The 26,567-nt window shown below is 45.0% G+C and overlaps 2 protein-coding genes across 2 annotated transcripts; both read right to left on the bottom strand.

Annotated features, from left to right (window-relative positions):
- Window positions 1-721: 721 nt before the first annotated feature.
- On the bottom strand, window positions 722-4,260 carry LOC138106838 (transmembrane protein 14C-like). Its single transcript, XM_069008125.1, has 4 exons — window positions 4,098-4,260; window positions 3,638-3,739; window positions 1,745-1,829; window positions 722-1,521 (listed from the first exon to the last, which is right to left on the bottom strand). The coding sequence occupies exons 1-4, from the start codon at window positions 4,171-4,173 to the stop codon at window positions 1,464-1,466; spliced, it is 321 nt and encodes a 106-aa protein (XP_068864226.1). The 5' UTR covers window positions 4,174-4,260; the 3' UTR covers window positions 722-1,463.
- A 728-nt stretch (window positions 4,261-4,988) lies between these two features.
- On the bottom strand, window positions 4,989-25,921 carry GCNT2 (glucosaminyl (N-acetyl) transferase 2 (I blood group)). Its single transcript, XM_069004890.1, is given in 6 exon segments — window positions 4,989-5,155; window positions 23,257-23,311; window positions 24,308-24,697; window positions 24,699-24,829; window positions 24,832-25,025; window positions 25,875-25,921. Coding segments are annotated over 6 exon segments (984 nt in total).
- Window positions 25,922-26,567: the final 646 nt, after the last annotated feature.

Below are 26,567 nucleotides of genomic sequence, written 5' to 3' on the forward strand. Positions count from 1 at the left end.
CAGAGCCTGGCTATGGCCACTGGCCCAGCTCTGTGCCTCCTGCTCAGGCAGCACAAGGTCACTTGTGCCTGTTTTGCTGTGACAAGGCAGGAGGGAAGGAAAACGACAGGATGTGACCCTCCTGCCAAGGTACTACCCTGATACTCAGAGAATTCTGAGCAACTCCAGACTCTCACCAATCGAATGGACCAGCCCTGTTGCTTCCATCTCTCTCAGTACCAGGCACCAAAGAAAAAAGGTTGAAGAAATCAAAGCTTGGGATCTGTGCAAAAAGGGATGTAAGTTAAATGAGACCAGAAAAGGGATACATTACCATCCATGTGTATCTTCCAGGATGTTTCTCTATGGAAGGTTTATATTTAGAATGATTTCAGGCATTAAGGGAATCAACTGAGGACAAAGACTGATCAAATAAGCCCTTTGGTCTTTAAATAAACCTTCATACAGCATTTTCTAAATCTAAAATAGATTATTCCCTCAGGAAAAAAAGAAAAAAAACTAACTAAAAATCTTTAATATAATACTTCTCTGAATACGTGGTCTGCATGCTTTTGCTCTCTCCACCTCCCCCTTCCAGTTCAGATTTTTATATTTACAAGCTACTAGATTCAGGGATAGAACAGATTATTTATACAATTCATGCTTGCTGCAGGAAAGGCACCAAACTGTATCAATCCAGGTGAACAATCAGAGACAAAAAAAGTTGTGTAGAACACAAAAGTTTTCAATAATAATTTCTTAGTTTATTTAAAGTAACATTTTAATAAAGCTGTGCCTACAATTCAGCATTACCTAATAAAGTGTATTTTTGATTTATGAGTAGTAACCTGTAAATTCACAGTGAGTGACATAGAGCTGAGTGCTGTTGTTGACAAGTGACCGCAAGGCATGGGTGTGCATTTATTGCATTACAGCAGAGCCTCGACTCGCTCCGTGACTGTGTTTTGTGGGACCAGGTTCTAACACGCAGTGCTGGGAAAACAAACTCCCTGACTGACAAACACTGGGAACAGATAAACTGACATGGGAAGGGAGATGAAACAGAATGAGCATGTTTATTGTATTAATTACTAGTGACAAATCAGCTGCTCCTCTCCCCTGGTTTTAGAGGTATCCATGATTTTAGAAGGATGAATCAGGATGTGCGTTTAAGCTTCAATCCTACAAACTTTCTGAATGCAAGGGCCAGGAGGTCTTTGCCTACACTAAGTTGCAGGACCAGAAGCTAAACTAATGCTATACTCATATTTTCTTGCTTGCTTTCAGTGCAGAAAATGTTAAGACAAATACCATTTTGGAAGACATGACAAGGACTCTCTTTTAAAACACAACCCACGTGCATTAGGATATAGGAAAAATACAATGCACAGGTAGCAGTGCCTTTTCCGCTTCTGTGCAGCACATTTAGGCAGTTGCATTTTTGGGCTTCTCAATCATGTATCTTCAAGTCACTTAATGTAGATTCATGGCTTAAGAGGCTTTTCCATCATCTGCAATCCAAGCCGTCCAACCATCAGTAAACTGTGGAACAGAATAGTTGCTATAAAAAGAGGGAGGTGGAGGCAAAAATCTCATAAAGAACAAGAAGGGAGAAAACATTGACATAATTTCATTTAGCTGAACACCACCAGAAGATTGCATTTTTCACAGAATTTACCATGTAACATTTTTAAAACAATCCACAAATAAGTTAAATAAAATGTTCATTCAATAACACAGACAAGGAAAAAGGACAGGTGGTTACCTGGCACCGGCAATTATCCCGGGCATTGCCTTTTTGGAGTTGTAGAATCTCATTCCCATAACAGTAGACAAGGTGCCAGATGCCACTGTTGAAAAGAAGCCCAGTCAGAACCATTTGACGCAGAAATGCCGGTGCAGCACTGCTACCAAACAGAGCTACACGTACACACAGGAATGCCTCCCTCTCTGAGTAAACGATTCACTGGATTTTCTTCAACATCAAAGCTGTCACTGCAAGCTTCTCAGCATCTTGGGTAAGCATTTTCCATTGCTCAGCAGAAGAAAGTAGATCTCACCAGGGCTGGGACCATTGTCTGATCACCCACAAACTCCAATCCTCTGGACAGGTCACTAGCTCTCCCTCAACCCTTATTTGCAAGAGAATTATTATTCTCTCTGCAACATTCTGAACTGGAAAGTGGCACTAAATACTACAACTGGAAAGAAAACAACCCCACTTGAAAATACTATTAGAAAACAGAAAGCAATCCAAAGGATCAAACTGAAAGAGCAATTAACATCTTAGACATTACTCCAAATTATTTTATTTCTAAATGAGGAAAAGGAATCCCATCAACATTCACATGAAATTTAAAGGGCCATTGCTTCTTTGAAGAAGAAAGGCAGGTGAAAGTGCTGTATACCTTTCTCCAAAGCCTCAAGTTTGTTTGCATCAGACAGGGCCAAAGGTATTCTAGAGATACTCTGTCAAGGTTCTATTTTGACCCCTCAGGTACTGTGACCAGCTTAAAGCTCTGCAGGAGCCACAGCTGAACGTTGCAAGGAGGGCTGAGGAGGAATGCATGAATGAATGAAAGAGTTGTCACTGCTTTCAAGAGGTCCATTTGAAAGCACTCCATGCACCACCTCAGAATATACAAAAGCTGCTCATCCTTTTTCCATGACACTGCCTAAAAACCTGTGCCAGAGATGCACAGACACTCCCGTAGCATGCCAGAGTGGAAGGACAGTTCACAAATGGAAATTGTGCTTCACACTGAGCTGCATTTTACATTTCATTCCTTACTGATGATGCAGTTTGGTTCTCTACACTGGCTTCTTAGAGCCTTTCAGCACCTTAGTCCTATTGGTTTCAAACAGTCTTAAAATCACTGTAAATCTATAGTATCATGACACTACTAACACTATAGAGTAGTTACAGAATTAGCAGAATCCTCAAGAGGTCATCTAGGATACCTTAGTGCCCAAAGGCAAGATCAGTTCCTGATAGTGGTTTAACCACATACTACACCCCTGGAGCCATGGAAGTCCCTGAGGTTCACCTGATCTCATTCAGTACTTCATACTTTCCACAGGGATTTCATCCTTCTCCTTCCCCTGAAGAGTTAACTGCAAGCTACACCCACAACTTCTTGTACATTCTACTGTAAGCAAGCAGAATAGATCATTGCCTCTTCTCTTTTACATACTGTTTCTTCCAGAGTGCATGATGCATTAAACATGTACTCCTCCTCTGAGATGCTTTGTGCAAACCGGGGTTCCATGGGGCCACATACCACCTGCCACAGTGCTGTCACTACTGCAAAAATAGTGCTTATTCCATCACCACAGGCTAAAATCGCTGCTTCATAACCAAGAATTTTCCACATACGTTTCCTGCACCTAATGTGTTGGTTTCACACATTATCTAATCTGGCAGAGGAGACGGGTATTTCTCACCAACTCTGGATTCAAACAGGACAATCCAGATTTTAGACCCAGGCGCCGTCCTCTTACACAAATACCTCCTGGCTGTGGGCAGGAGGTCCTGCCACCACTTAGAACATTTGTATAGGTAAAAGGGCACAGGGCAGCTGAAACACGCTCGAATAAAAAGATTACTGTTCCCACCGCTACCAGTAACACACAGTACGCGGCTGCCGAGCAAACTTACCGAGGGAAAGCCACACATTCTTTGGATCTTTGGACTGCTGGTAAGCGCCTAGTCCCGCTAAGCCGCCGAACAGAAGACCGGCAGCTAGAGAAGGGACGCTGCCTTGAATAAAAAATAAAGCAGTCAGCGAACGAACACACACGCAGTCAGCCTGCCCACCAAACGAAAGCACTTTGCGAGTTTCCCGTACTAGTAAATCCACAAGAACACTGCAAGCAAAGCATTAGGGGTTTGGTTGAGGGGGTTTGGGGGTTTTTAAAGCTACTTTGCAGACCTCCGCGAGCACCGTTTCGGTGGCAACAAGGACTCAGCGGGACTTGCGGGGTCGTGCCGGCAGCGGGCCGGGACCCTGCGGCTGAGCGCCCCGCAGCCTCGGCCCCGGAGCGGGGCGGAGCGGAGGCGAGCGGAGCGGGGGCTGCCTGCGGCCACGGCCGGGACAGCCACGGCCACCGGCACCCACCTGCCTTGGCGTAGCCCACGACACCGCCCGCCGCCACCAGCGCCGCGTAGCCGAAGCCCAGCCAGTCGTACTCCATCTGCGAGCAGCCGCGGACACCGCGCAGGGCACGGCTGGGCAGCGCAGCGCCGACCTTGGGCCGCCCTCCCTCCGTCCCTCCCCGGCCGCCCCGGTGCCGCCTCCCGGAGGTCCCGCCCGCCGCCCGTGACAGCACCCGGGGAGGGCCCGCACTGGCGGCAGCGCGGTGGCGGTGATGGACTGGCTCCGGGAGGATTTACTTAATTGATTGCCCATCAGTAACACAGTTGGAAAGTCAGAAATTAAGCAAAAAGCACTCACCTCCCCTTTTCTTCCCAGGCTCGACATCACCCCGCGCTGCCAGGGGGTGGGAAGTGGAGTTTGCGGTCGGTCCATAGCGACTCTTCTGCGCTGCCCCTCCCTCCTCCCGCTCTTACCGTGCCCCAGCGAGACAGTCCTGCACAAACTGCCCCAGCGCGGGTCCCTTCCATGGGGTGCAGTCCTTCAGGAAAAGGCTACTCCAGTGTGGGTCTTCTGCGTGGTCACAAGTCCTGCCAGCACACTTGCTCCAGGGTGGGCTCCTCTCTCCATGGGCTGCGGCTTCCTCCAGGGCACGTTCACCTACTCCAGCGTAGGGTCCTCTATGGGCCGCAGGTGAAGCTCTGCTCCATGGGCTGAAGGGGGTTAGCCTGCCTCCCCGTGGTCTGCACCACGGGCTGCAGGGGAATCTCTGCTCTTGAGCTTGGAACATGTCCTATCCTCCGTCTTCACTGACCTTGGTGTCTGCAGGGCTGTTCCTCACAAAAGGTTCTCATTCCTCTCTCCAGCTGCTGCTGCTGTTGTGCAGTAAGTTCCTTCCTCTTCTTAAATACGCTATCACAGAGGTGCCACCAGTGCTGTCATGAGTTCAGCCTTGGCCAGCAGCGGGTCTGTCTTGGAGCCGGCTGACTGCCCAAGATGAGGGTAGGTCTTGGTGTCTTCTCTCAGAAGCCAACGTTGCCCTGGAAGCCCAATACAGATGTCAGAAGAAGGCATCTGAATTCCTGGAATGAGGAGCAATGGTGGTGATGAGCTACAGGGCACAATCCCCAGCACCACGCAGAGCAGCCTGCCCAGCACTGCCCTGGATGCAGCCCTTTGTCCTGAAGGCAGGCTTGCTAACTGGTGCCCAGTGCCAATTCACTCACTGAGACAGGTACTTCCATTTTTCTTTCTGGTTTGCCCAGAGGGAGTTGGGTCTGCTCACTGATCATCAAAACTTTACACTATGTATACATTTTAACAAACTAAGGCAGAAGCATTCATTGGTTACAATGTACATAACTGTTCTGTAATTAGTACTTAACCCCCTGTCCATTTGCTAGTTATATCTCTCTCTTCTCATGCTAATTAGTCTACAGGTGTAGTTCTTCTCTCCATTTGAGTCTGGGGTCTGTTTTGAGTAGGTGGTCAATGATTTGGTGGTTGTGATTGCCCCCTGCCAGCATTTACTGCTACCAGTTACTGCTCAGTTCTGCTGACTTCACTCCTGGTGGCTCTTGTCCAGAGAGCCCATTCATCTTGGGAATGTCTTCTCTTTTCCTCAAAACAAAAATTCAGACAAGGATATGATGCTCACAATACAATTACTTAATCATAACTGTCCAGCAACAGCTACTGATTAACAAAAAAAAAAATTGCAAAGTTTGACTCAAACCCCTATTCAAATCTTGAGAGGCTTGGTATCAGTCCCAGTCCCTGCAGGAGAGTGCAGCTCTCCCAGTCTGAGCCTGCAGAGGTGCCTGAGACTGACTGGCTGGAGAGCAGCTTTGCAGGAAGGTCTTGGACATCCTAGAGTGTCACAAGAAGTTGCCCATGAGGCAGCAACATGCTCTTGAAGCAAAGGTGGGAGACAGCAGCCTGGGCTGCATTAGGCAGGTTGGGGCAGATGATCCTTCCCCTCAGCTGGAATCTTGGGAATTCTGTTCTAGGCTCAGTGGTGCAAGGCAGGCATGGACATACTGAAGCAGATCCAGCAAAGGGCTGTGAAGATGATTAAGGGCTTGGAGCATCCTTCATACAAGAAGCATCAGAAAAAGCTGGAACTGTTCAGTCCGCATGTGAGGAAGCTCAGGGGCTCCTTATTGATCCATAGAAATATCTGATGGGAAAGGGCAAAGCAGGTAGAGCCAGGGTCTTCTGAATTGTAATGGGCACAAGTCCAAACACAGGACATTTCATTCGAACATAAATAGAATCATTTTCATTTTGAAGGTGGCCTAACAACAGAAGAGGCACTCAGGCAGGCTGTGAAGTCTCCATCCATGGAGATATTCTTCCCCAAACAGGACACAGCCCTGACCATGCTTTGAGAAAGGGGGGTTGGCCTTGGTGGGCTTCAGAGGTCCCTTCCAACCCCAGCTGGTCCATGACTCTCTGTGACACAAGCACAGTGAAACTGATGCAAATTTCTTAGCTGATCTCTGCCTCCTCCCTTCCCAGATGTGCATTGAGAACTGAGCACTGAGGTTTGTGCTTGTGACAAGATCTTTTATGTATTTTACAGAAAGGAATATGTCATTAGGCCCATGACACAAGAGGCAAATTATCTTCTGACCTCTGGCAGGGCTTGTGCATTAATGTGTACACAAAGTTTTACTGAACTTGGCAAGTTTCAAGTCCTGACTATAGAGCAACACAGATGATCTGTCAATTGTGCTTTCTGCGTTATATTTTTTCCCCAACTGCACTACTGAGGGTAGGTGTGCATGAGACCAGATAGATTTGCAAGGAAAAAAATTTAGAAGATCTGAAGCTAGACCACAATAAACTATGGTCAGACCAATTCTTTCACAAGGCAATGAACTTTCCTCCATGCTGGCTTCCATAAAAGACTCTGAAGAAGAGGTGTGCAGGCTAGAACTTTGTTCTGTTTTATATGAGTGGTTAAGAGTACAAATGTATTTCAACTTAAAGAAAGTTAATATAGTTGTTGAGATTTCATGAAACAAAGAAATAAACAACAACAACAACAACAACAACCCAACAAAAAACAAACCCCAAGCCAAAAGAAACAAAAATTCCCCCAAACAAACCCAGAGGGCCATCTGCTGTTTTACAAGCTCCATGTCAAACCAGCAGTTTGCCCTAGGTTATCTGGAAAAGCAGACGTGCACTGAACAAATGACACGTAGCAAAACAGTATTTTTACCCTCTTTATCACCCTTTCACATTCTTCTTTCTCTCATGTGCTGTGTTTTCCCTTTCTCATCTTTGTTTTCCTCCTGCCTCCTCCCCTTTTTTGTCCTAAGGCTTTCTCTATTTTTCAGTTGTCCTTCCCTGTGTTCTCAGACCCTCCTGTCTGGAAAAGACTTAAGACCATGGATCACATTTGCTGAAGTTAGCAGTCTTTTGTGGAGAGAGCTCTATTTGCATTTTTGTGCCATTAGGTGGCCTGAAGCATCTAGCTAGCACAGGGCTAATGACTGTCAGCAGCGACTTGCTGATCAAAACCAGGCTGGCTCCTTTGTTTGAAGCAGAACCTTTGCTTTTGGTTTAAGTACCTAATCAAAACAGATAGAAAGGTTTATGCCACTGTTTTGCCTTGAGTGCCTGTTTTTAAGACTATTTCTAGTGCCTGTTTCCAGCCTCTTCAGGTGCCTCTCACAAAAATGGCGTTCACACACCAGCCGGTTGTTATCATTCCTATGAGTGAGCCTCCGTGCCCACACAGCAAACCACCACCCTTCTGGCAGTCACCAGCTCTGAGCCAGCAGGATTTGCTAGGCAAAGACTTTTCTTGGATGACCCTCTGTTACCAAAGGTCTGGATCTTCCCTGTATTCCTAGAATGGGGAGAAGACAGAGTTGGAAAACAAAGCCATAACTATAGGGTGGCACTGTGAATCTGGAGCAATGAAAATTTGTCTTTGTTTAAATCCATTAAGAATGATTTGCAGAGGGTCATCAAAAGTGCCCCTCTGCTGCGGAGTAATGCCAGTAGAACTTTTTCTAAGCTTTATGTCATGCTGTTATGTTCACTAGATATTTGCATAATCACAGGCTGTGGATACAAAAATGCTGCTCGCAAGGATTTTTTTGCTATTTTCTAAGTCCGTGAGAGACTTTTCTCTCTCTCAGAAGAGGTAGCAGAGTTCTATAAACAATAAAACACCTGCATCCTTGAAAAGTCTTGTTTATGGTATAGTAGAAAAATATTTTGACAATGGATGTTTTAGGATTTTAGCCAATCACCCCCAAGGGGTGGCTGATCCTTTGTCCAATTAGACGATGAAGAAAAAAGAGTTTGTAAAATAATTAAATAAATCAATCTTGCTGCACAATTCCTGCCTGCTGGATGTTCTCTCCTCCTCCCTACGGCTGCGGGACACGGTGATATTTTATGGTGTTAATAACAGGCTGGCTCCTGGTGGAAGCTGAGGGCGTTGATCTATTCCTGCACATCACACCATAACACATTATTGGGACCTCTGAATCAGTGTGTCCTGACAGGCTGATTTTGAGACCATTCTGCATTACGGTTGCAGCATCTTAATCCATTGTTTGGTGTTGCTGATGTCGCTGATGACCTCACAGCTCACATAAGTCAGAATCTTTGATGCTTTAACTGAGTTAGAAGCCAGCGACTGACTCAGAAGCCCGTGAGCAGACAGTCTTACTGGCTACTTCAGTTTTATGCCTCTTGTGGCTATGCAATGATTTATTCATGGGTGCCAAAGCTTCAGCCTTGCATTTGTGGGTTTCAGAATGATGGGTTTGTGGTAGCTGTGTGCTCACAAATTAAGTGAGACGAGGTTTGAAGGACAAGGCAGTGTACTCTAAAAAAGGAATGGGATATTGCAAGAGACCAAACCAAACCAGACTATGAGCTCACTAAAGTGTGCTTGGATTTTCCTCTGTTCTGCATCTGTGGGTGCTCCATCCCTGGAAGTGTTCAAGGTGAGGTTGGATGGGGCACTGATCGAGTGAATGATATTCCTGCCCATGGCAGGGGTCTTGGAACTAGATGATCTTTTAGGTCCCTTCCAACCTAAACCATTCTATACTTCTATGATTCTACATAAACACTCCAGTCATTCCTAAAGTGAAGTTGAAAGGATACCTTGGTAGGCCTCTCTTTTTCCATTTCCTTTTTTTTTTCTTTTTCCTCATGTGTCACTGGACTCAACTGGAGCAGCTGCCTGGCTCCTAGTCCTGGTATTATGTCTGCTATATCTTCTTTCGAGCTGGCACAAGACTGCTTGGCCTCTTGGCAGAGGAACGGATATAGCTCAGACACAGACAGTTCTAGCAGGAGTGGGAATGGGAGGGCTGTGAGCCTGCTGGTTTAGGCTGGCACTGCTGCCAGACATCAAGCCACAAGCTCAGCCTACGACTTGTCCTCCCTTCTCTTAAAAAAATCCTGCTTGTGGATCTGCTGCCAGGGAATTTAGTTCAGGCTCCCAGACCAGAGCCCTAGACCAGCATTTGTGCCAATGCCTGGTTTGCAGTGGCAGGCTCAAGCCCTCCAGGGAACAGGAGGAGGCACAGTGCTGCATCCTGCTTCCCTTGGATCCCTTCTCACAGCTGTGCTCCCCAGGACTCTCTCACAAACCCTGCAGCCTGGCACATGCTGCCAGACATTTTTGGCTGCTGTGCACACCTCTGATGTCAAAGGCACACACAGAACATACATCTTCCCAGGGGTGGGGAATTCTGGTAGTATTTGAATGTGTTTGGCTAAAATGGAAATTGCATGAAACCTGCAAGTTATTCTGCTGGCTTGGGTGAGGCCCCGGGAGCTGACTCATGTCTCAGCTCTCCTGTTAACTTCACAGTGCTGTGCTGTGGGGTAGAAAACAAGAACCTGATGGTGCTTACTGCACCTGGAGAAATAATGTGTCTGAGGAAGGTAAAAGTTTGTGAAGAAGCCCTCAGCTCCCACATCTCACAGATAGGAACACCTGTAAGAGAAAGCTCCACTTAATTTGAGGTTTAGCAAGCGTTGGTCCTCTCAGCTCGTGCATCCCATTGCAACTACTGTGCTGCAGATCCACCCAGCAGAGTACTCCATGTCTTGCAGTAATAGACAGTTAAACAAACCCTGATGATGAGTCTAGGGTTTGTGCTAGGCTAAAACAAAACAAGCAAGGAGTGAAGCAATGGTGATGTCTCCTCCCCACCACTGACAGGAGGTGCAATGCTAGCTCCTCCAAATGCCTTCTCCTCCCTGCTTCACACCCGGAGTGACAGAAGAGGAACACATGCTGCTTCTGTCTTTCATTTTTGATATATTGAATATCTCAGGTGCTAGGGAATTAAGGAAAAGTGTTGCAGTATCTACACCAGGTACAGAAGTTTGCACAGTCATGGAGCTGCTGCTACAGCCTCACACAGTGCATAAAAATATCCTTGATGCTAGGAGTGCACAAAGGCTGAGGAAAAGGAACTGGTGATTTTCATTCATAAGCATGAATCCTAATCGCAAAGTGATGGCAGCTTGTGCAGATGTACTTGTCATAGCTTCAGACCTTTTTCCAGTGGGGTCCTGAGCCCCTCCAAGGATGGAGGCTGCCCAGCCTCCCTGGGCAGCCTGTTCCTGTTCTCAGTTTAATGTCCTTGGAGTCAAAAGGGTGCAGTTCCACATCTTACAGTGAGATTTCAGCTCTTTGGACAAGGTGTGTAAAAGTCTTTAGGAGCAAATAAGCAGAAAAGCATCCAGTGAGTTGTCTAAGCAAGTCAAACTGACTTCAGTGGAAAGTCTGACTTGCTTGGAAATCCCATTAGAGAGAGCAGCATGTCCTTTCTTTTTTTTTTTTTTTTTTGCTTTGCCATATTTATGGAAGACAAGGAGGTACAGATGCAGAAGCCCAAGCTCCCTCAGTGGAGGAGCACCAAGCTGCTGAACTGAATCACTGCTGTTACTGTTGTGCAGGGCAGTCTAACCTTCCTTTACATCCTTCCTACAAGCCACCCCCTCCAGTTTTTCATCTTCCCCTGTCTTTTACTGTTATTTCAAAGTAACACCAATACCAGCTCTCGCTGGTTTTGATGCACTTCTTCAGCTCGGCTGCCAGAAATCATTGTTTCATCTCTTCTGCAGTGATTAACTGTATTGTTAATCAATTTCTACAAAAAAAAAGGAGAATGATGAGGCAGGTGTTGCACCCAAAAGTCAGTCACACAGTGAAAACAGATTAATTTACTCACAGAAAAGCACAACCTGGAGTAGCATTCATGAAAACAAAACGAAATTTTAAAAACTCCCTCAAATAACAACTGGACAGAAATCTGTGATGTTTTTCTGGATTCTTACTTAAACAGGTAATATAACTCATAATATATCTGTATACCCATAAAATATCTGCGTTTCTTCAGGTTCAGAGTGCAACATGCTGTTATATCCATAAGCTTCAAACTGCCAAGCTCATTGCTTCTGGTGTTGGGTGATATTTTGCTATTTGCCTCTAGAGCCTGAACAGTGAAATATAATGTTGTTGGCACTCCGGGCTGCTTAAAATATTAAAAAAAAATGGTGAGCATGCCTTTATTTTATTTGGGATTTTTCAGTTTGGGAAATATGCAGCTTTTTAGACCAAGGAAGGGATGCGCTGGTGCCAGACCTCTCTTAAGTCGCTAGGCCTTCCTAAGACTCCCTCTTTAGAAGAATTACTGGCTCTGAAATACTTCTGTCTTCAGCTGCCACCATGACAGCAAGATAGCAAAGCCCTCTGCTCCCCTCTTCAAAATACTGAACAGAATTTCTTCTCTGGAGGTAAACTTTTGGTGCCTTTCTGCAGGAATCTGCATCATTAGGTGTTGGCAGCCATAAAAGCAGAATGAGCTGACTTAGGCAGATCCTGTCTGTTCAGAACCTTCCCTGCAGGTTACCAGCCACGCTTCAGGACATCCAGATGTGGTGAGTTGCTGGTACAGAACTGCTGCAGTTTGCAATCCAGTTTGCTAAAAGACCCAAAAGAAATTTGCAATGTTTTCATAAAGTTGGCGGTAAATTGCTGTTATTCAAGAGGTATTCTTTGAGCCATCACTGCTTGCTCAGAAGAAAGGCAGGAGGGCAGCACACAGCCTCCCTAGATTCAGGCATCATGATTTTTACTGCTTTTGTGCAGCTGACTGGGTCACTCCACAGTGCTGCTAACATGCTGTGTGAATACAACCACAGTAGCTACAGGGATAAGCATTCATAGTTTTGCTTCCTTGCTTTGTTTTTTAAGACATGATGACTGATACCTGTCTTCTGTTTGCAACGCTAAAACATTCTGAAGCCCCCATTTTATTTTTTTATTTTTCTCTGCAGCATGCTTGTCTGTTGAGATTTTGTGTCCTTCACAAAGAGTTTGAAGGGAAAATCTGCTCAGACGTTGGATGGCCTCCCTCTAGTGGCTGTTACTGCGGGATAAAAGTAGGGCTGTGATCGAGCGAACCCAAGGTTAAGTGTTTCCATCAACCACTGTATGAAATTAAAGTGAGTAAACTTGGGAAGAAGTCTTATGCCACATCGAAATATGACACAGAGTCGCTGCGTTAGTGCCAAAGCTTAGTTACTGCTTTTCCAGTCCTGAAAATACTTACCTTCCCCACTTGGCATCTCTCCCGTGAGTCCTTACACAGGATGATCCAAGGACACTGGCAAACCGAAATCTGCGTGTAAATAATTTTTTAAAATTTTTTTTCCAGTTCAGTCAGTCAGCCAAGTAAGACAAATATGCAAGCCCCTGTTTTTCAGACATGGACTCCTGTGCCTGAAATCCTATCTGACTTTTCTAACCACGCACACTGGTCTAGTAAAAGATCCTGTTTGCTCTTACAAACTTTGTCCCAAGAGATACTTAAAGAACAGGCATGATCTGGGAAAAGCAGCATCTTTATTCCAGTAGTTTTCTGTTTTTCTCTGTAGTAAATATCGGTGTCTTTGATAAAACCATATCTGTAGGTATAGCCAGCAGCTGTATTCCTGTGTCTAAGATCTTGCTGATTGTGATTCATTACTCTTGTCTTTTAGACACAGAAGTGCCAGGAATGCATGGCTGTGTTTGTACTTTTGTAGAAAGAGGTCACAATGACAGGGTAGCAAGACAAAAGTTGGGGCTGGAAAACATCCCATTAGAAATGACAAGGATTAAAAGCTCCTCCAGCTTCAAGAGGAGCTTTGCCCTGGTGCCTCCTTTTGGATCTCTTATACTTTGGCCTCCAAGTGTCAAGTGGAAGGTGAGATTTGCAGACAGTGTGAGACAGCCCAGCCCAAGCTGCATCTACAGAACGTCCCCAAAAACCCTGTCTAATGAGTTTATGCTCTGACACAGCAGACATTAAAACTGCTGATGCTATTCTCTTGGCTGCTTTTAGTGATGTTGTAGGCTGGGTTATTGTTACCTGAAAATACCAGTGGAATTTCCTCTGTCAGTGAAGAGAAACCAATACTTTTACTCACTAGATTTTCCACAAATGAATTCTGAATGATATTTGTGTATGTCCACTGATTTCAGTGTAGTTATGTCAATGTGAAATTGCTGTCATTGATGCTGACTGAAGTTCTCAGGTTTTTTTTCTCATCAACACGAATAACTATGTTATGGATTAAGGTTTCTTGAAATAAAATATTTATTGCTAGCACAGGAACAAGAAATGGAGAAAAATGTACACATTACCATGACAACCTCCATGGGTCTCTTTCATATCAATCCATTTCACCACTTCCAGGTCACCACCCCATGATGTATTGGTCATGGATCCTGGGACATCTGAAACTAGGTAAGAGAAAATCAAGTAGCTAGTCTTTTAAACAGCATTTTGTTTAGGTTTTTGTCCACTCTCTAAGACCTTTCTCCGCAGAACTGGGATAAAATACTTCAGAATACATGTCAACAGATGCCTGGCTGCTAACCTTGTCAAGTTTCTCCACTGAGAGCAGCTTTCATGACACAGACAAGATGTCAGCCCAGAAGACCTAAAGACTTCATCTGAGAACTAAAATCTCTTGTCTGCTACAGCCTCAGTATAATACTGCACATGATCATTCACGTAACCTTCCCAACCAACACGGCCCTCCAAGTGCTATTTGAACACTGGCCACTAACACATGATACCTTCACATTAATTGAATGGTAAATACTGGATTTCTGCTTCGGTTTTTGTCATTTGTTTGTTTGTGGGTTGGTTGGTTTAAGGAAAGAGACTAACAGAACAAACTCAAGCATGATATAATTGGAAGGAGTTATTGAAACACAGTTATAGCCTATGATGTTATATAATTATATATATATATATATTTATATATATATATATATATATATATATATATATAGATTTAGGCAGATCACAGGACCTATCCAGGATATAAATGGGTAAGAGTTTATCCTCTGCTTGTCACTAATTATCACCTTCTGCTTGTCACTAAAAACATCTTCTACTAGGCCAGGTTTCTCAAAGCCTCATCCAACCTGGTCTTGAACACCTCCAGGGATGGGGCATCCACAGCTCCTCTGGACAACCTGTCCAGTGCCTCACCACCCTCACAGTAAAGAATTTCTTCCATATATCCAATCTAAACCCACCCTGTCTCAGTGTAAAGCCATGACCCCATGTCTTATCCCTACATACCCCTGTAAGAAGTCCCTCTCTAGCTCTCTTGCAGGTCCTGTTTAGGTACTGGAAAGATGCTCTAAGGTCAGCCCAGAGCCTTCTCTTCTCCAGGCTGAACAACTGCAGCTCTCTCAGCCTGTCTTCATAGGAGAGGTGCTCCAGCCCTCTGAGCATCTCTGTAGTCATCCTCTGGCCTTGCTCCAACAGGTCCATGTCCTTCTTACATTGGGTGCCTCAGAGCTGGGGCACTCCCAGTGGGTTCTCACGAGGGTAGAGTAGAGGGCAGTACCACCTCCCCAGCCTGCTGGCCACGCTGCTTTGGATGCAGCCCAGGATATATTTGACTTTCTGGGCTGCAGCCACACACTGCTGGGTCATACTGAGCAACCAACACCCCCAAGTCCTTCTCCTCAGGGCTGCTCTCAATCCATTCTCCCCCAGCCTGTATTTGTCCTTGGGGTTGCCCTGACCCAGGTGCAGAATCTTGCACTTGGCCTTGTTGAACTTCATGAGGTTTGCACAGTCCCACCTCTCCAGCCTGTCCAGGTCCCTCTGGATTCCATCCCTTCATTCCCACAATGTATTGACTGCACCACACAGGTCAGTGTCACCAGCAAACTTGCTGAGAGTGCCCTCAATCCCACTGTCCATGTCACTGACTAAGGTGTTAAACAGTGCCAGTGCCAATACCAACCCCTGAGGAATGCCACTCATAGCAAGTGCCACACAAACTCACACCAAGTGCCACGCCACAAAAACCAACTCATGACTTTGATATCAAATGCAAAAAAGACTGTATGATTCAACTGCAGACCCAGCACAGCACTTTGCCATAAACAGCAGTGTGGGTCAGCTATAAGCAGAACTTCATGACTTTATTTCTCCCCTTCTGTTTATTGGGTTTGTCAAATAAAGCAACATGCTGAAAAGTGTGGGTTTGTCCCAGGGAAAATTCAGAAAAGTATTGCTTTTTCGCAGAAAGGATTAAGGTAAAGATAACACTTTATGAGAGAGGAAAAGGGGCGGTGATGGCAGGGGATAAATGCTTTAAATAGCCTGGTATGTGCATTGCCATCCCAAATTAAAAGCCTCTTCATAACAGATGGCAGTAAATGTGGAATGTGGGAAGTTTTGGAAAATGCTGATACAATGGCAAAACAGAAAGATATCTGACAAAACAGGAATGACCCCAGGACATCCACAAAAATACTGGAAGACACTGCCTTCCAGGAATACAAAACTACTGACTTCATATTATTCACCATCTCCCAAATTGAGCAAACTAAGCATCTTTGCAAGTTAATTAAAAAGTAGGGTAAAGTGTAGCTCAATACAGGGGAAAAAAAAATAATTTATCATATTTTTCTTTAAATAAGTGCTTAAGTGACTGATTTCAGATTCAGAAATTTCCTGGGGTGCTGTTCTTAAAAAGACAGTTTGTCTGAGCAGTGATGCTGCTTATGAAAGCTAAAACAAATTTTGTCATGGGTTGCTCACTCTACGTTTGTTCAGTCCTTATCTCCCATTCCATCAAGGTCAGCAGAGTTTTGTCCCTGAAAACCAGGAACAGGAAAGAGCCCCCTCGTGGGCAACACTACAGAGCACTGCTCTGGAAACCAGTCTGCTGGCACCAGGCCTTAAGAACAGCCACCAGCAGCACTGCGCTGCTCAGGTGTGGAGACAGCCACAGGAAAGATGGGTCAGCCCCTCTGATGCCTTTAATTTCGTGCCATTTCTTAGCGGTGGAGGTTTGGAGGAAGGAAAAACACTGCATCAGAGCCTGGACCTCCATTACAGGACAAAGGCGACACAACCCCAAAGGCAACATCCCCTCTAAGCCCTTCCCTTCAGTTTTTTTGCCATTACAGTTCCAGTGTGAGCTGTTCTGCATATGTTGGCTCCAAGAGGCAGCCTATTCCCTTTCCTCCTTGCCTCACCCCCACAGATTATGAAGACAAACACACACAGCTTACACAACATGAGCCACTGCATCCACATTTCTGTAACATGCATGCTTAAACCAGTATTAGGCTGGAAATCTTGCAGCATAAAAGGCTGCCAGATTTGCCTTGACCTTCCAAGTGCCCTACTTGTGATTCCAGGGTCAAACCTAGCTGCCAGCAGGCTAATCTCCACCAGCCCCCTGAAACAGCCTGTGATTCCCCTTTAGCATTTCCTTACAATTTCTTCACCCTCCCATGCCACCGAGCTTAGCTTTTCTCCTGCACTTTACAAGCTAATGCACAGGATTTTGCTCTTTAGAAATCTGCCTGAAGTGTTCCCATCCTTGGGAATATTATTCTGCAAGACATGATTGAAATCAACGGTAACTTTTGCTGGGCACCAGGGCCACATATTTTTGTTTGGGAAACATGCAGGGCTTGAGGTGGGTCACATATAAGTGGGCTGCAGGACACTTACAATCAGTAGGGACATGTCCCCAGTGCTGCCTGCCCCTCAGGCAGGGTGCCTGCCTTGCCAGCAGTGTGCCACGTGCCCACTCCAGCGCCATGGCCTTCAGAGAGCCCCCACTGCCCACCACTCACGCCCATTGTGCCTCAGCAGCACAGCAGTGCCCAGCAGCACCAGTCCCTTCACCCAGCTCCATCACAGTGCCCACACTGCCAGCCTTGGCCCACCTCTGGACCACCAGAACCTCCTGGATGATCCCCTTCCTGAAACCAGTGCCACAAACCACTTCCCGCAACAGGGAAGGGCAGTCTCCCCACCACCCAAAATCCAGCCACCAGTGTTTAGGAAGACAGAGAGAAGCTGATGAGCAGTTGTGGTAGGATGGAAATGGTTACCTCTTAACCCTGTACAGCAACAGGAATTTGTCTGACCAGGCACATAAGACAGCATGCAAGAATTATTTGTTCTGAAATTCTCGTTTGTCTGTTTTCTTGTTTGCCTGGCAAGACAATCCCACCTGACCAGGGAAGGGAGGTGGCTGGTAAGATGTGGGGCAGTCCTCAGAAGAAAAGATTTTCTTTCAAGATGAGATTGCAACAAGGGAGAAGAAAAAAAAAAAAAAAAAACACCACCCCTCCTTAAATATGTACAAAGGCTCAATTTCATATTTTGCCACCAGAACTTTTCATTTAATTGGGGTATGCAAATGCAAAAATGCGTGTGTGCAGGGGTGAAGGTTTAACTAAAATAAGCTCAAGATTGTTGGGCTTCAAAGCAGACCTCAGAACCTGGAAAGAAGGAACTAGAACTCAGAAAAAAGCAAGAAGCTTATTTAAAACAAAGTGTTTTGATTTAAGGCAATGCATGTCATTTTCTTGAGCTGTTAGGCTGCTGATAGTCATAAGAGAGCTAAACTGCACCTCCTGTGTTTAAACATCTGATGGATAATAAAGAAAAGGTCTCAGTTCTAGTAGCTTCCTTTGGTATGTTTTGGATGAAGTTTTTCTGAGCTGTTTTTGACCCATAAACTAATTCTAGTGTATATGGGAAGGTTGCAATCCTGTATTGGAGGAGCTGAATTCTAGAGGGCGGTTGAGGAAACACTTGCTTCTCCCAGTGGGAGTGAGCTGGACTTGTGGGGACATGCTGGGTGCCAAGGACAGGCAATGGGAGAGCTGCTCTGCAGGAACTGCCAGTGCCCACCCCAGCACCCATTCAGGCACGGTTCTGCCAGCTTCCACCCTGGCCGTGTGCTGGCATCAGAGTTTGTATCTCAGCGTGTGCAACACAGCTTTAGGTGTGGTCAGATGAATTTGCTCATAGGTGAAAGGAGGGGAGAGGTTCAGGTGGTCTGACTGGATCTTCCCCCTAAAAAAACCCAAGGGCTCTTGGCAATTCAGCATCTGGGAATGTCAAGAAAATTCTCTGTTACTGCTGGACTGATGTTTAGTTGGTTACATGCATGAGTTATCACATATGTTACCTGATGCTGTTATTTAGGAAAAAAAATAAATCTTCCTTAAATTACTCTCCTCTAATTCTATTCTTCAAGGAGTTGTGCTCTTTGAAGCCTCTTACACCAATGTCTGATAGCTGAAAATATAAAGGAGAACCAAGTGAGGGAGCACTAGCCCATTTAGTAGCTGTGCTTTTTCAAGAAGTCTTATTGAAGACATACCCACCCTTATTCCATCATCACTAAGTGCTGTTTCAGTGAGAAGCCCACGACTGGTTGTGAAGAAAAGTATTATTCCTTTGCAGTACTTAAACTCCAAAGACTGTGAACTACATATAGACCAAAGCCTGTTTTAAGTTATATCTTCTCAGGTGAACTATAATATCTGAATGGTGGATAGAGGACAAGTAATTTTTCAGAAATACTGCAATTAAGAAGGTGTTTTTGTGATTGATGCAATGGTATTGCAACACTTTCCCTTGAGCAGGTTTTTCAAAAGAAGACGGTTTTGATGGTGAGATTATGACTTTGTGGGCATAGACTCAAAATCAGTCACAGGAAAATCCCTATTTTTTTAATGCTTTATTCCTATGAGAAGTTCTTGCTCAATCAGGAAGTCTCATTAAAATAATAGAGAATAGGAACAAAAGAATGAGGATTAGTTATATGAGTAATGATGCAGACATAGGTACAAAATACTTCTTTTTCTAGAATGCGGCTTATTCAACCAGCATCACTGTCTGGAATCATATTAAAAAACTTTCTGTGTCTCTGTCTGTCTGACTTTTGAAGGGTGGGGACTAAGCTAAGGAAAATTAACGATGATACCAGGCAGAACAGACCCACATTAGTGTGTATTAGTGTGACGTGTGCGTTGCAGGGAAGGTTGTTCCAAGATCCGTCTACAAATGACAGTGGGATGGAGAGGTACCAAAATGGTTTTTAATTATTAAGTTGCTGTGGTGAAAAGCTCAGTGCAAGCTAAAGCATCTGAAAAAAAACCACAGGTCTGTCTGTTCAAGCAAATGGCCATGTGAAAACTTAAAAATAAGGAAATGGCTAATGGGGTAGATTAATATACTAGCATGCTACTCAGAATTTTCTGGTGTTTCTCTTTCACCTCACACTCACATCCAAGGGATGTGAATGAGGTATTCCTTGACAGCTAACAGCTCTACTTGGGAAGTAAGGCTACTGCATCGGATAAATTGCAGTGAAGGACAACTCCCATCTCTCCTGAGATCCTACTGGTTTGACTTCAGCATTACCTGCCACTACTGGAGACATACCTGTGGCCATTTTTCTTATTTTTCTGTATAGCATTCAGCTTCCAACTGAGGAGTTGCCATCAGGATGATGCAGATATACTTTCAAAGTCTAGGAGTGGTTTAACACTCCACCCACAAACAAAACTATCCACCGTTTTCACCCCTTTGCAATAACTGACAAAAGTAATGACTATATTAGCTCCCTTCTTCCTGCCCAGGGAGAGCTGAGGTGGGGCTGATTCTTTGAGTTTAGACAGACACAGTAAGGAACCGTGTCAAAACCACTTAGAGTTGTGTCTGGCATACAGCTGGGTGAATCCTTGGAAAAGTAAGCACGGGTAAGAATGCAACACCATCTTCCATTGATTCCCAACTTCTGTGTCAGATTAGCAGCAACAAAACACACACTGAAACATTCCAGGTTTAGGCTGCTTATGTCCTCAGATGCAAGGAGCCCTGTGGTTCTGTGACCTACCCATCCAGATCAAGAGTGGTCTGGGCTTGTGGGCTTGCACAGGACACTGTGGGCTACCTGCTCTAGTAATCAACTACCTCAAAGTCACACTGATGCAGAAGTTTGTCAGGTTTCATGCTGTGTACCCCATGTCCCTTTGAGCTGCCACAAGAGCAGCTGCGACGTGGTGCTCCTTTCCCACCCCCTTCCCCTGGGACAGATGACCCACGCTTTGGGGAAGAGAGAGCAACCACACATTAGTGTCTTTTCTTGCATGGCAACTCAGAAGGGCTGATGGAGGATGGCAGGATGGGCCTGCAGCCTGGTTCGGTAGCCAGGACATACCCGGGCACTGGGCACTCGCACGGGGAAGGGAGTGAATGGGTGATTACTGTGGCAGCCAACTAACAGCTCATAGCCTGAGGGGATTTCTAAGCATTTAGGAGCTCTTGTATTTCGATTGGTAATACTCACTGAATGCTCACTGCCTCAGACAAGCGATCCTGCAGTAGCTTAGTGTGTTCCCACACCCCTCTGCAATATGTGCACCTGAGGAGGCAGGAGTACTGGGATGAGGTTATTGATGCTGGGCTTGGGGTGAGATGGGAAAATCAACATGTCTGGGTGTAAATGTTCTCATGCAGAGGTTTTTTTTGTGGTATTCAGGAACAAAGATCCTGGATGAGTGCCAGACCCTGCTATCTCTTACACTTGTCATCAGGAAAGGAAAGCAATAGGAAAGGAGAACATTGGAAAACTGGTCCCCACAGCAGCAGCAGCTGTTGCACATATCCTATTAAAGCAGGTAAGAGACAATGCCTCTGATATGTTTCCCAGGCTGCTGGTTCTGGTGTCTTTGTAACAGTGCAGAGAGGACAGGGGACAACTTGCCAAGAGGCTGTCAAGAGGGACTCCAGAAAGGGTTTATTTTGGCAACAAAGGGCTTTTAGTGCTCACCCATCTTGTGCACACTCACCCTTAGCAAAGAGAGCAGAGGCAACAGTGGAACTAGACTCTGTTATTCCACAGGTGAACCAGTTATGAAAAAGCAGTTTAGTCCAGGGCATTAGACCGGGAGTCAGGTGTCAGTACCAGCGCTGGCTTTGCCCATGGTCTGCTTTAAGATACTGAGAATATCATTCCACCCTCTTCTGCCTGCTTCTGTGAATGGAAAATAAAAGCACTGATCTCCTTTGTAAAAGCGGGTTGGTGTCTCTGAATGAGAGGTGCTGCGATTACTTCTTGTGACCTTTATTTTCCCACTTGAACAAGGTGCAAATTGCTAGTGACCAGCGGAGGTGTATGTCCACGGACACACCCCTGCATACCCTGTGGGATTGTTTTCACTCGAGACTGCCTGTGCCCCAAATCATTCATATGCTGTGACTGTACTGCATGAAAATGAGGGCAGGAGTTTGGCTTGGAAGAAGTAAGGGGGCTCAACAGCATGGACAGGGGATGCACACATCTTCCATGGCCATCAGAACCTACTTTTTGCTTTATATGAGCAGAGAGAGGAAGGGTGGCCCAGTGGTAACACTGCTGGCCTGGGACATGGCCACTGATCTGCATTGTGATGGTTTGTGCTTCTTGAGAGACCTGGGGAAAGTCATTAAGGGCCAGATACTTCAGACCTACATACCTTGGAAATACTTTCCCTTAATTTCCCCGTGCTTCTCTTTCTTATCTGAAAGGTGACTTTCAAGAATTTTCTGTCATGCAGGAGTCATGTGGAAGATAAGTGGCCTGAGATAAATACCAAAGATAAGTTAAGGCTGTTACTTGAAAACCAGCTAAATGGGAGTTGAAAGTCTTTAGCCTTTAAGGGGGTAAGAAAAAGCCTTGGTCTTCATTACATGACTCTAGGCAAGAAGCATGCTATTTTAAGATTTGGGAAAAGTATTTTTTTATCTTTTATCTGAACTGAGATTATCATGGCTGATACTGAAACTACAAATAACTGTTTGGTTTAGTTCTTGCATGGTATGCTATCCATCCAAACTGGTCCTTAAATGACTTCTCTGCTTGCCTGGAAGCCTGCAACTTTTTGTTCAACCAGCTGGACCACTGCCTGACATCATTACCTCCCTTTGATATGCCTGGAAACTTAAAGGGAGTGGCCTGGTCAAACTTGGACAGGAGTTTTTTGTTAGAGCCTGGAACTGAATCCCGGGCTAACATCCTATGCACTGAGAGGGATGACTCCTCACCCCAGAACTGCTCAGCACTCTTGGATACACTCAGGTGAGTGTCTGACTGAGTGTCATTCTTATAAGTTTGGATTCAGAATCTTGGGCAACCACAGCCTCTGAGCACATCTGTCAGAGCCACATGATCACTTTTGGACAGGCAATCTAATGTGATGGCAAGGAAAAAAAGGAAGAGGAAAAAGCCATATCTGCCGTGGAAGTGTTGCATCTTTCAGATGCAAAAAGAACAATCACCAAAAAAATGTTATGCCCATACTGGAAAACATACAGTGGTAATCATGAAAATAACGATTAAATATGCAGCCTATGCGAGCTACACAGTGCAGTACAACAAATGTCAACCACCTAAAGCTTTCCGACTGTGGAGAACATATCTGGTCCCAGGTTTATGGCTTCTGAGGCAATGTAATAAGATAACAGCAACCAGCTTCCAGGAAAAGTGATCTAGCTACAAATAACATATGCTGATGATTACACTATAAATATCTTGATCAATAATCACTTGTGTTTCTTGTGCAGGCCAGTTGTAAAATACAGTTATCGGAAGAGCAAGCACTATCAAGTTATGTGATAATTTGAAAGTTAAAGTAAACATGCTCTGCCTCTGTTTACTGCTCCTGTGTTTGTTTCCTGCAAGTTACAGCAGGGAGAAGGTGGAAGGAAAGAAAAAGACAGGAGAGGAAATTTACCTGTGCTTCCATTCCTCATATCCTTGCTTTGGGCAGCTGTGAAGCTCTAGGGAGTCAGGAGCAGTAGAGTCCTACCAGATGCTTCTAAAAGCAACACGCATGGGGGTGAAATCCTGTTCATCTTCCAACCCTTTCCCAGTCATGCAAACAAGGAAAAAGTAATGGTAAATACACACAGTAAAGATGAAAATACTGGTTCTGATTCTGCTTCTCTGCACAAATCCTTGACTTTGTACAATGGGATTTAGGCAGTAGCTATGAGTACATGGGTTTTTTGCAATTGTTATGGAAGAGATGCTGTGTGTGGTCCCATAGAAAAGTGTGTGAAGACTAGAAGTTGACTCTAGCCTGAATTCAGATTTTCTGGGAGAAATTGAGTTCAATGTGTTGAAAAATAAAATTTCCCACAGCAAAATGAACATCTTGTACAAAATTTCTTCACTACAATGCTTATGTAGATTACATATTTTGAATGTTATTACTTCTCTTTTCATCATCTCAGATTTTACAGGTGAATCAGGTGAAGTGTCCAAGGATTTCTGTTTGAACTCAGATCCCTGGGCATTTTCCTGCTCAGACATGGAACACTAATGCACATTCTGGACAGCACAGACACCTCTCCCTCAATGCTCAAAAAGGGGCGGTAAGATTATTTGATAGATCAGCCATTTCAATAACAATTGAAATCTTCGTCTAGGTTTTGCCAAAATCAACTTCAGATAATGCTTCTGCATGTGTATGTGAATGTGCACCTATGAAATAAAATCATAAAATGGTTTGGGTTTAAGGAAAAGACCTTAAAGATCTTGTAGTTCTAAACTCCTTTCCATGGGCAGAGACACCTTCTACTAGACCAGGTTGCTCAAAGCCCCGTCCAACCTGGCCTTGAACACTTCCAGGGATGGGCCATTCACCACTTCTCTGGGCAGTCTCTTCCTTTGCAATACTGCCACCACAGTAAAGACTTTCTTCCTTATATCTAATCCAAACCTACCCATTTTAAATTTAAAGCCATTCCCCCCATCCTATCACTGCATGCTCTTGTAAGAAGTTCCTCTCCAGCTTTTTCCATGTGTGAAACAAGCACGAGTGTGTATCTACAGGACAAAAGTGAAAGCATGCTCACCTGGATCCTGCTGAGCATCACCCAGAAGTGTCCCTTACAGCTGTTGGTGTCCTCAGGCCGTGCCAGCAGATAAAGAACACGTTGGTCCTGCAGCATGAACCCCACAAAGGGCCTGGTGATGGCCATGTATGCAGAGCCAAAATAGATGGTCAAGTTGTGCAGCCAGGGGCATTGTGCGCACAGATGTTCCACAGCATGAAAGAAAAGGAAGAGTTAGTCTCTGTGCACATATTTGGTGCAGGTGATGATGTGGGGAGGTGGAAGCACCCTGGGTGTGATGTTCTTGCCCCCAAGGCCCTTCAGCATCTGGATGACCTCCCTGTTGTTGTTCAAAGAGAGATCCTGACGACAGGTGTTGAGTAGGTAGCACCAGGGCATGGCCAAGGCCAAGCAGGTTTCTCGTGCAGTGGAGGTCAGTCCACAGGCAGAAGATGCTGCCCTAGACCACCCCCTTTGCCCAGGAAACAAAGGAGGTGCTGAGAAAGCAGCGCTGCCTGCTGGAAGGGGAATGGCTCTTTGAATGGCATCCACATGAACACAGTAGACATTCTGGGGCATGAACAACTCCCTGAAGAAAAGCTAGAAGGTCTCAAACTCTTTGTGCAATGTCACGGCATAAGCGAGGGCACAGGCGGCCTCCTCAGCTGCGAGGGCGCAGGCGATGTGGTGGTTCTGTGTGACGTACTCTGTGCAGTCAGGTTCACTGAATGATATTTTCCTTCAGAAAGGACACCTTGTCTTCAATGAGTGCTTTACAGGCTTCTGCTAAAATAAAACTCATGAGAAGTTCAGCCCCTTAAGAGGTTTTTGTGCTTGCAAATTAACAGCATAGAAAACAAATGGAAGCAGAACACTGAGAATCAGAACAGCAAAAAGACAATTTCTGAGTGCTGCTCAGAGGAGCAGTTCATTGCTCCTCAGAAGAAGAGTCTCTCTTGAAATGCAGTATCAGACACCACCAACAGCTTGTTTTGATGGCTGTGCTTGCTTCCTGCTGGAGGATGCATGGATCCATCTGATGCAGAGTGTGCAGCTGCTGCCCTTACTTTCAATACTAATAGTTGCACAGTCATCATTGGTGTGGAAGCAGCATAAGTAAAGAACAACTTGCAGATGGAAGCTGCTCCACAGCACCCTGAAGTTTAAACAGACATATTGCATAATTTCTGTCTTGGCAATGAGCAGCTGGCACATATTTCACAGTGTCCCCAAAATCAATTTATGGGTACGTTCTTAACTGCTCCCTCCACACTCTCCCTACATTATCATATAGCTGTCAAAATTTATGTGCCTGCACCCTGTGACAGAAAACCACATATTTATCTCATACAATTCTATTTTTCTACTTGCAGGATTTATTTTTTAACCTCCCCAGTGTATCAGTCATCACTGCTTCTGAATTGTGAAAGACTTGTAGCATGAAATAAATACTACTTCAATATGTCTCAGCGACAATTACACCGCTAGATCAAGCATATATGAGCTGTTGTGGCCTTTCTGCCCTTTGATATCCTGGATAAATATAATTTCTAGAAGGCAATTATCAGAAACTCAGTTCAATACATACCATTTTCCAGCCAAAGAATACAGGATGAAGAAGAACCACTCATCCATCTTCCACCTCTATATTTCTGTCTTCACTATTCTTCATTTCTCATGTAAGGCCACCAACACTCACATATAAGAAGCAATAGAAACGTTTTTGCCTCTATATCACAGCCATCAGTTTTTTTTCAGCAACATTTTCATTTGCAAATTTGGAATCTGACAAACAGTTTCTGCTAAGAGTCACGGATGACTTGTGATGAGCTCCAGGCTTACATCCATCACAAGGAACTGGGTTAGCAAAACCTACTATTTAAATGACTTAAACTAACCCTAGGCTTTCTGATGAGACATTTGTATTTCTAAGAGCTGTGTATGCATCTGGTATAACATGCTTATGCAATGAGAGCTTGACATAGCTCTGGCTAAAGAAATCCTTGGTAAGTCTCTCAGCTGTGAGTCTGTTTATGTGGATCTCCTGCCATGAGACAGCATGTTTGGGGCATGTAAACTTTTCCCAACACCATGTACTTTTGCTCCAAAGTGAAGCAATGCTGAGGCAAAGTCAGTTGATCTGAGATTAGGCCTGTAAATGTTCTGAGTGAGCAGCGCATTGTGCTACAGAGGGAGAAATTCCATCAACTACCTTCCAGCTCTTGCAGACAAATCACCTCAGGCGCTGGCAGGTCCCTCCCAGGAGCTGCACTTCCATCCT

Source organism: Aphelocoma coerulescens, chromosome 2 (genome assembly GCF_041296385.1).
Source record: "Aphelocoma coerulescens isolate FSJ_1873_10779 chromosome 2, UR_Acoe_1.0, whole genome shotgun sequence".
NCBI lineage: Eukaryota > Metazoa > Chordata > Aves > Passeriformes > Corvidae > Aphelocoma > Aphelocoma coerulescens.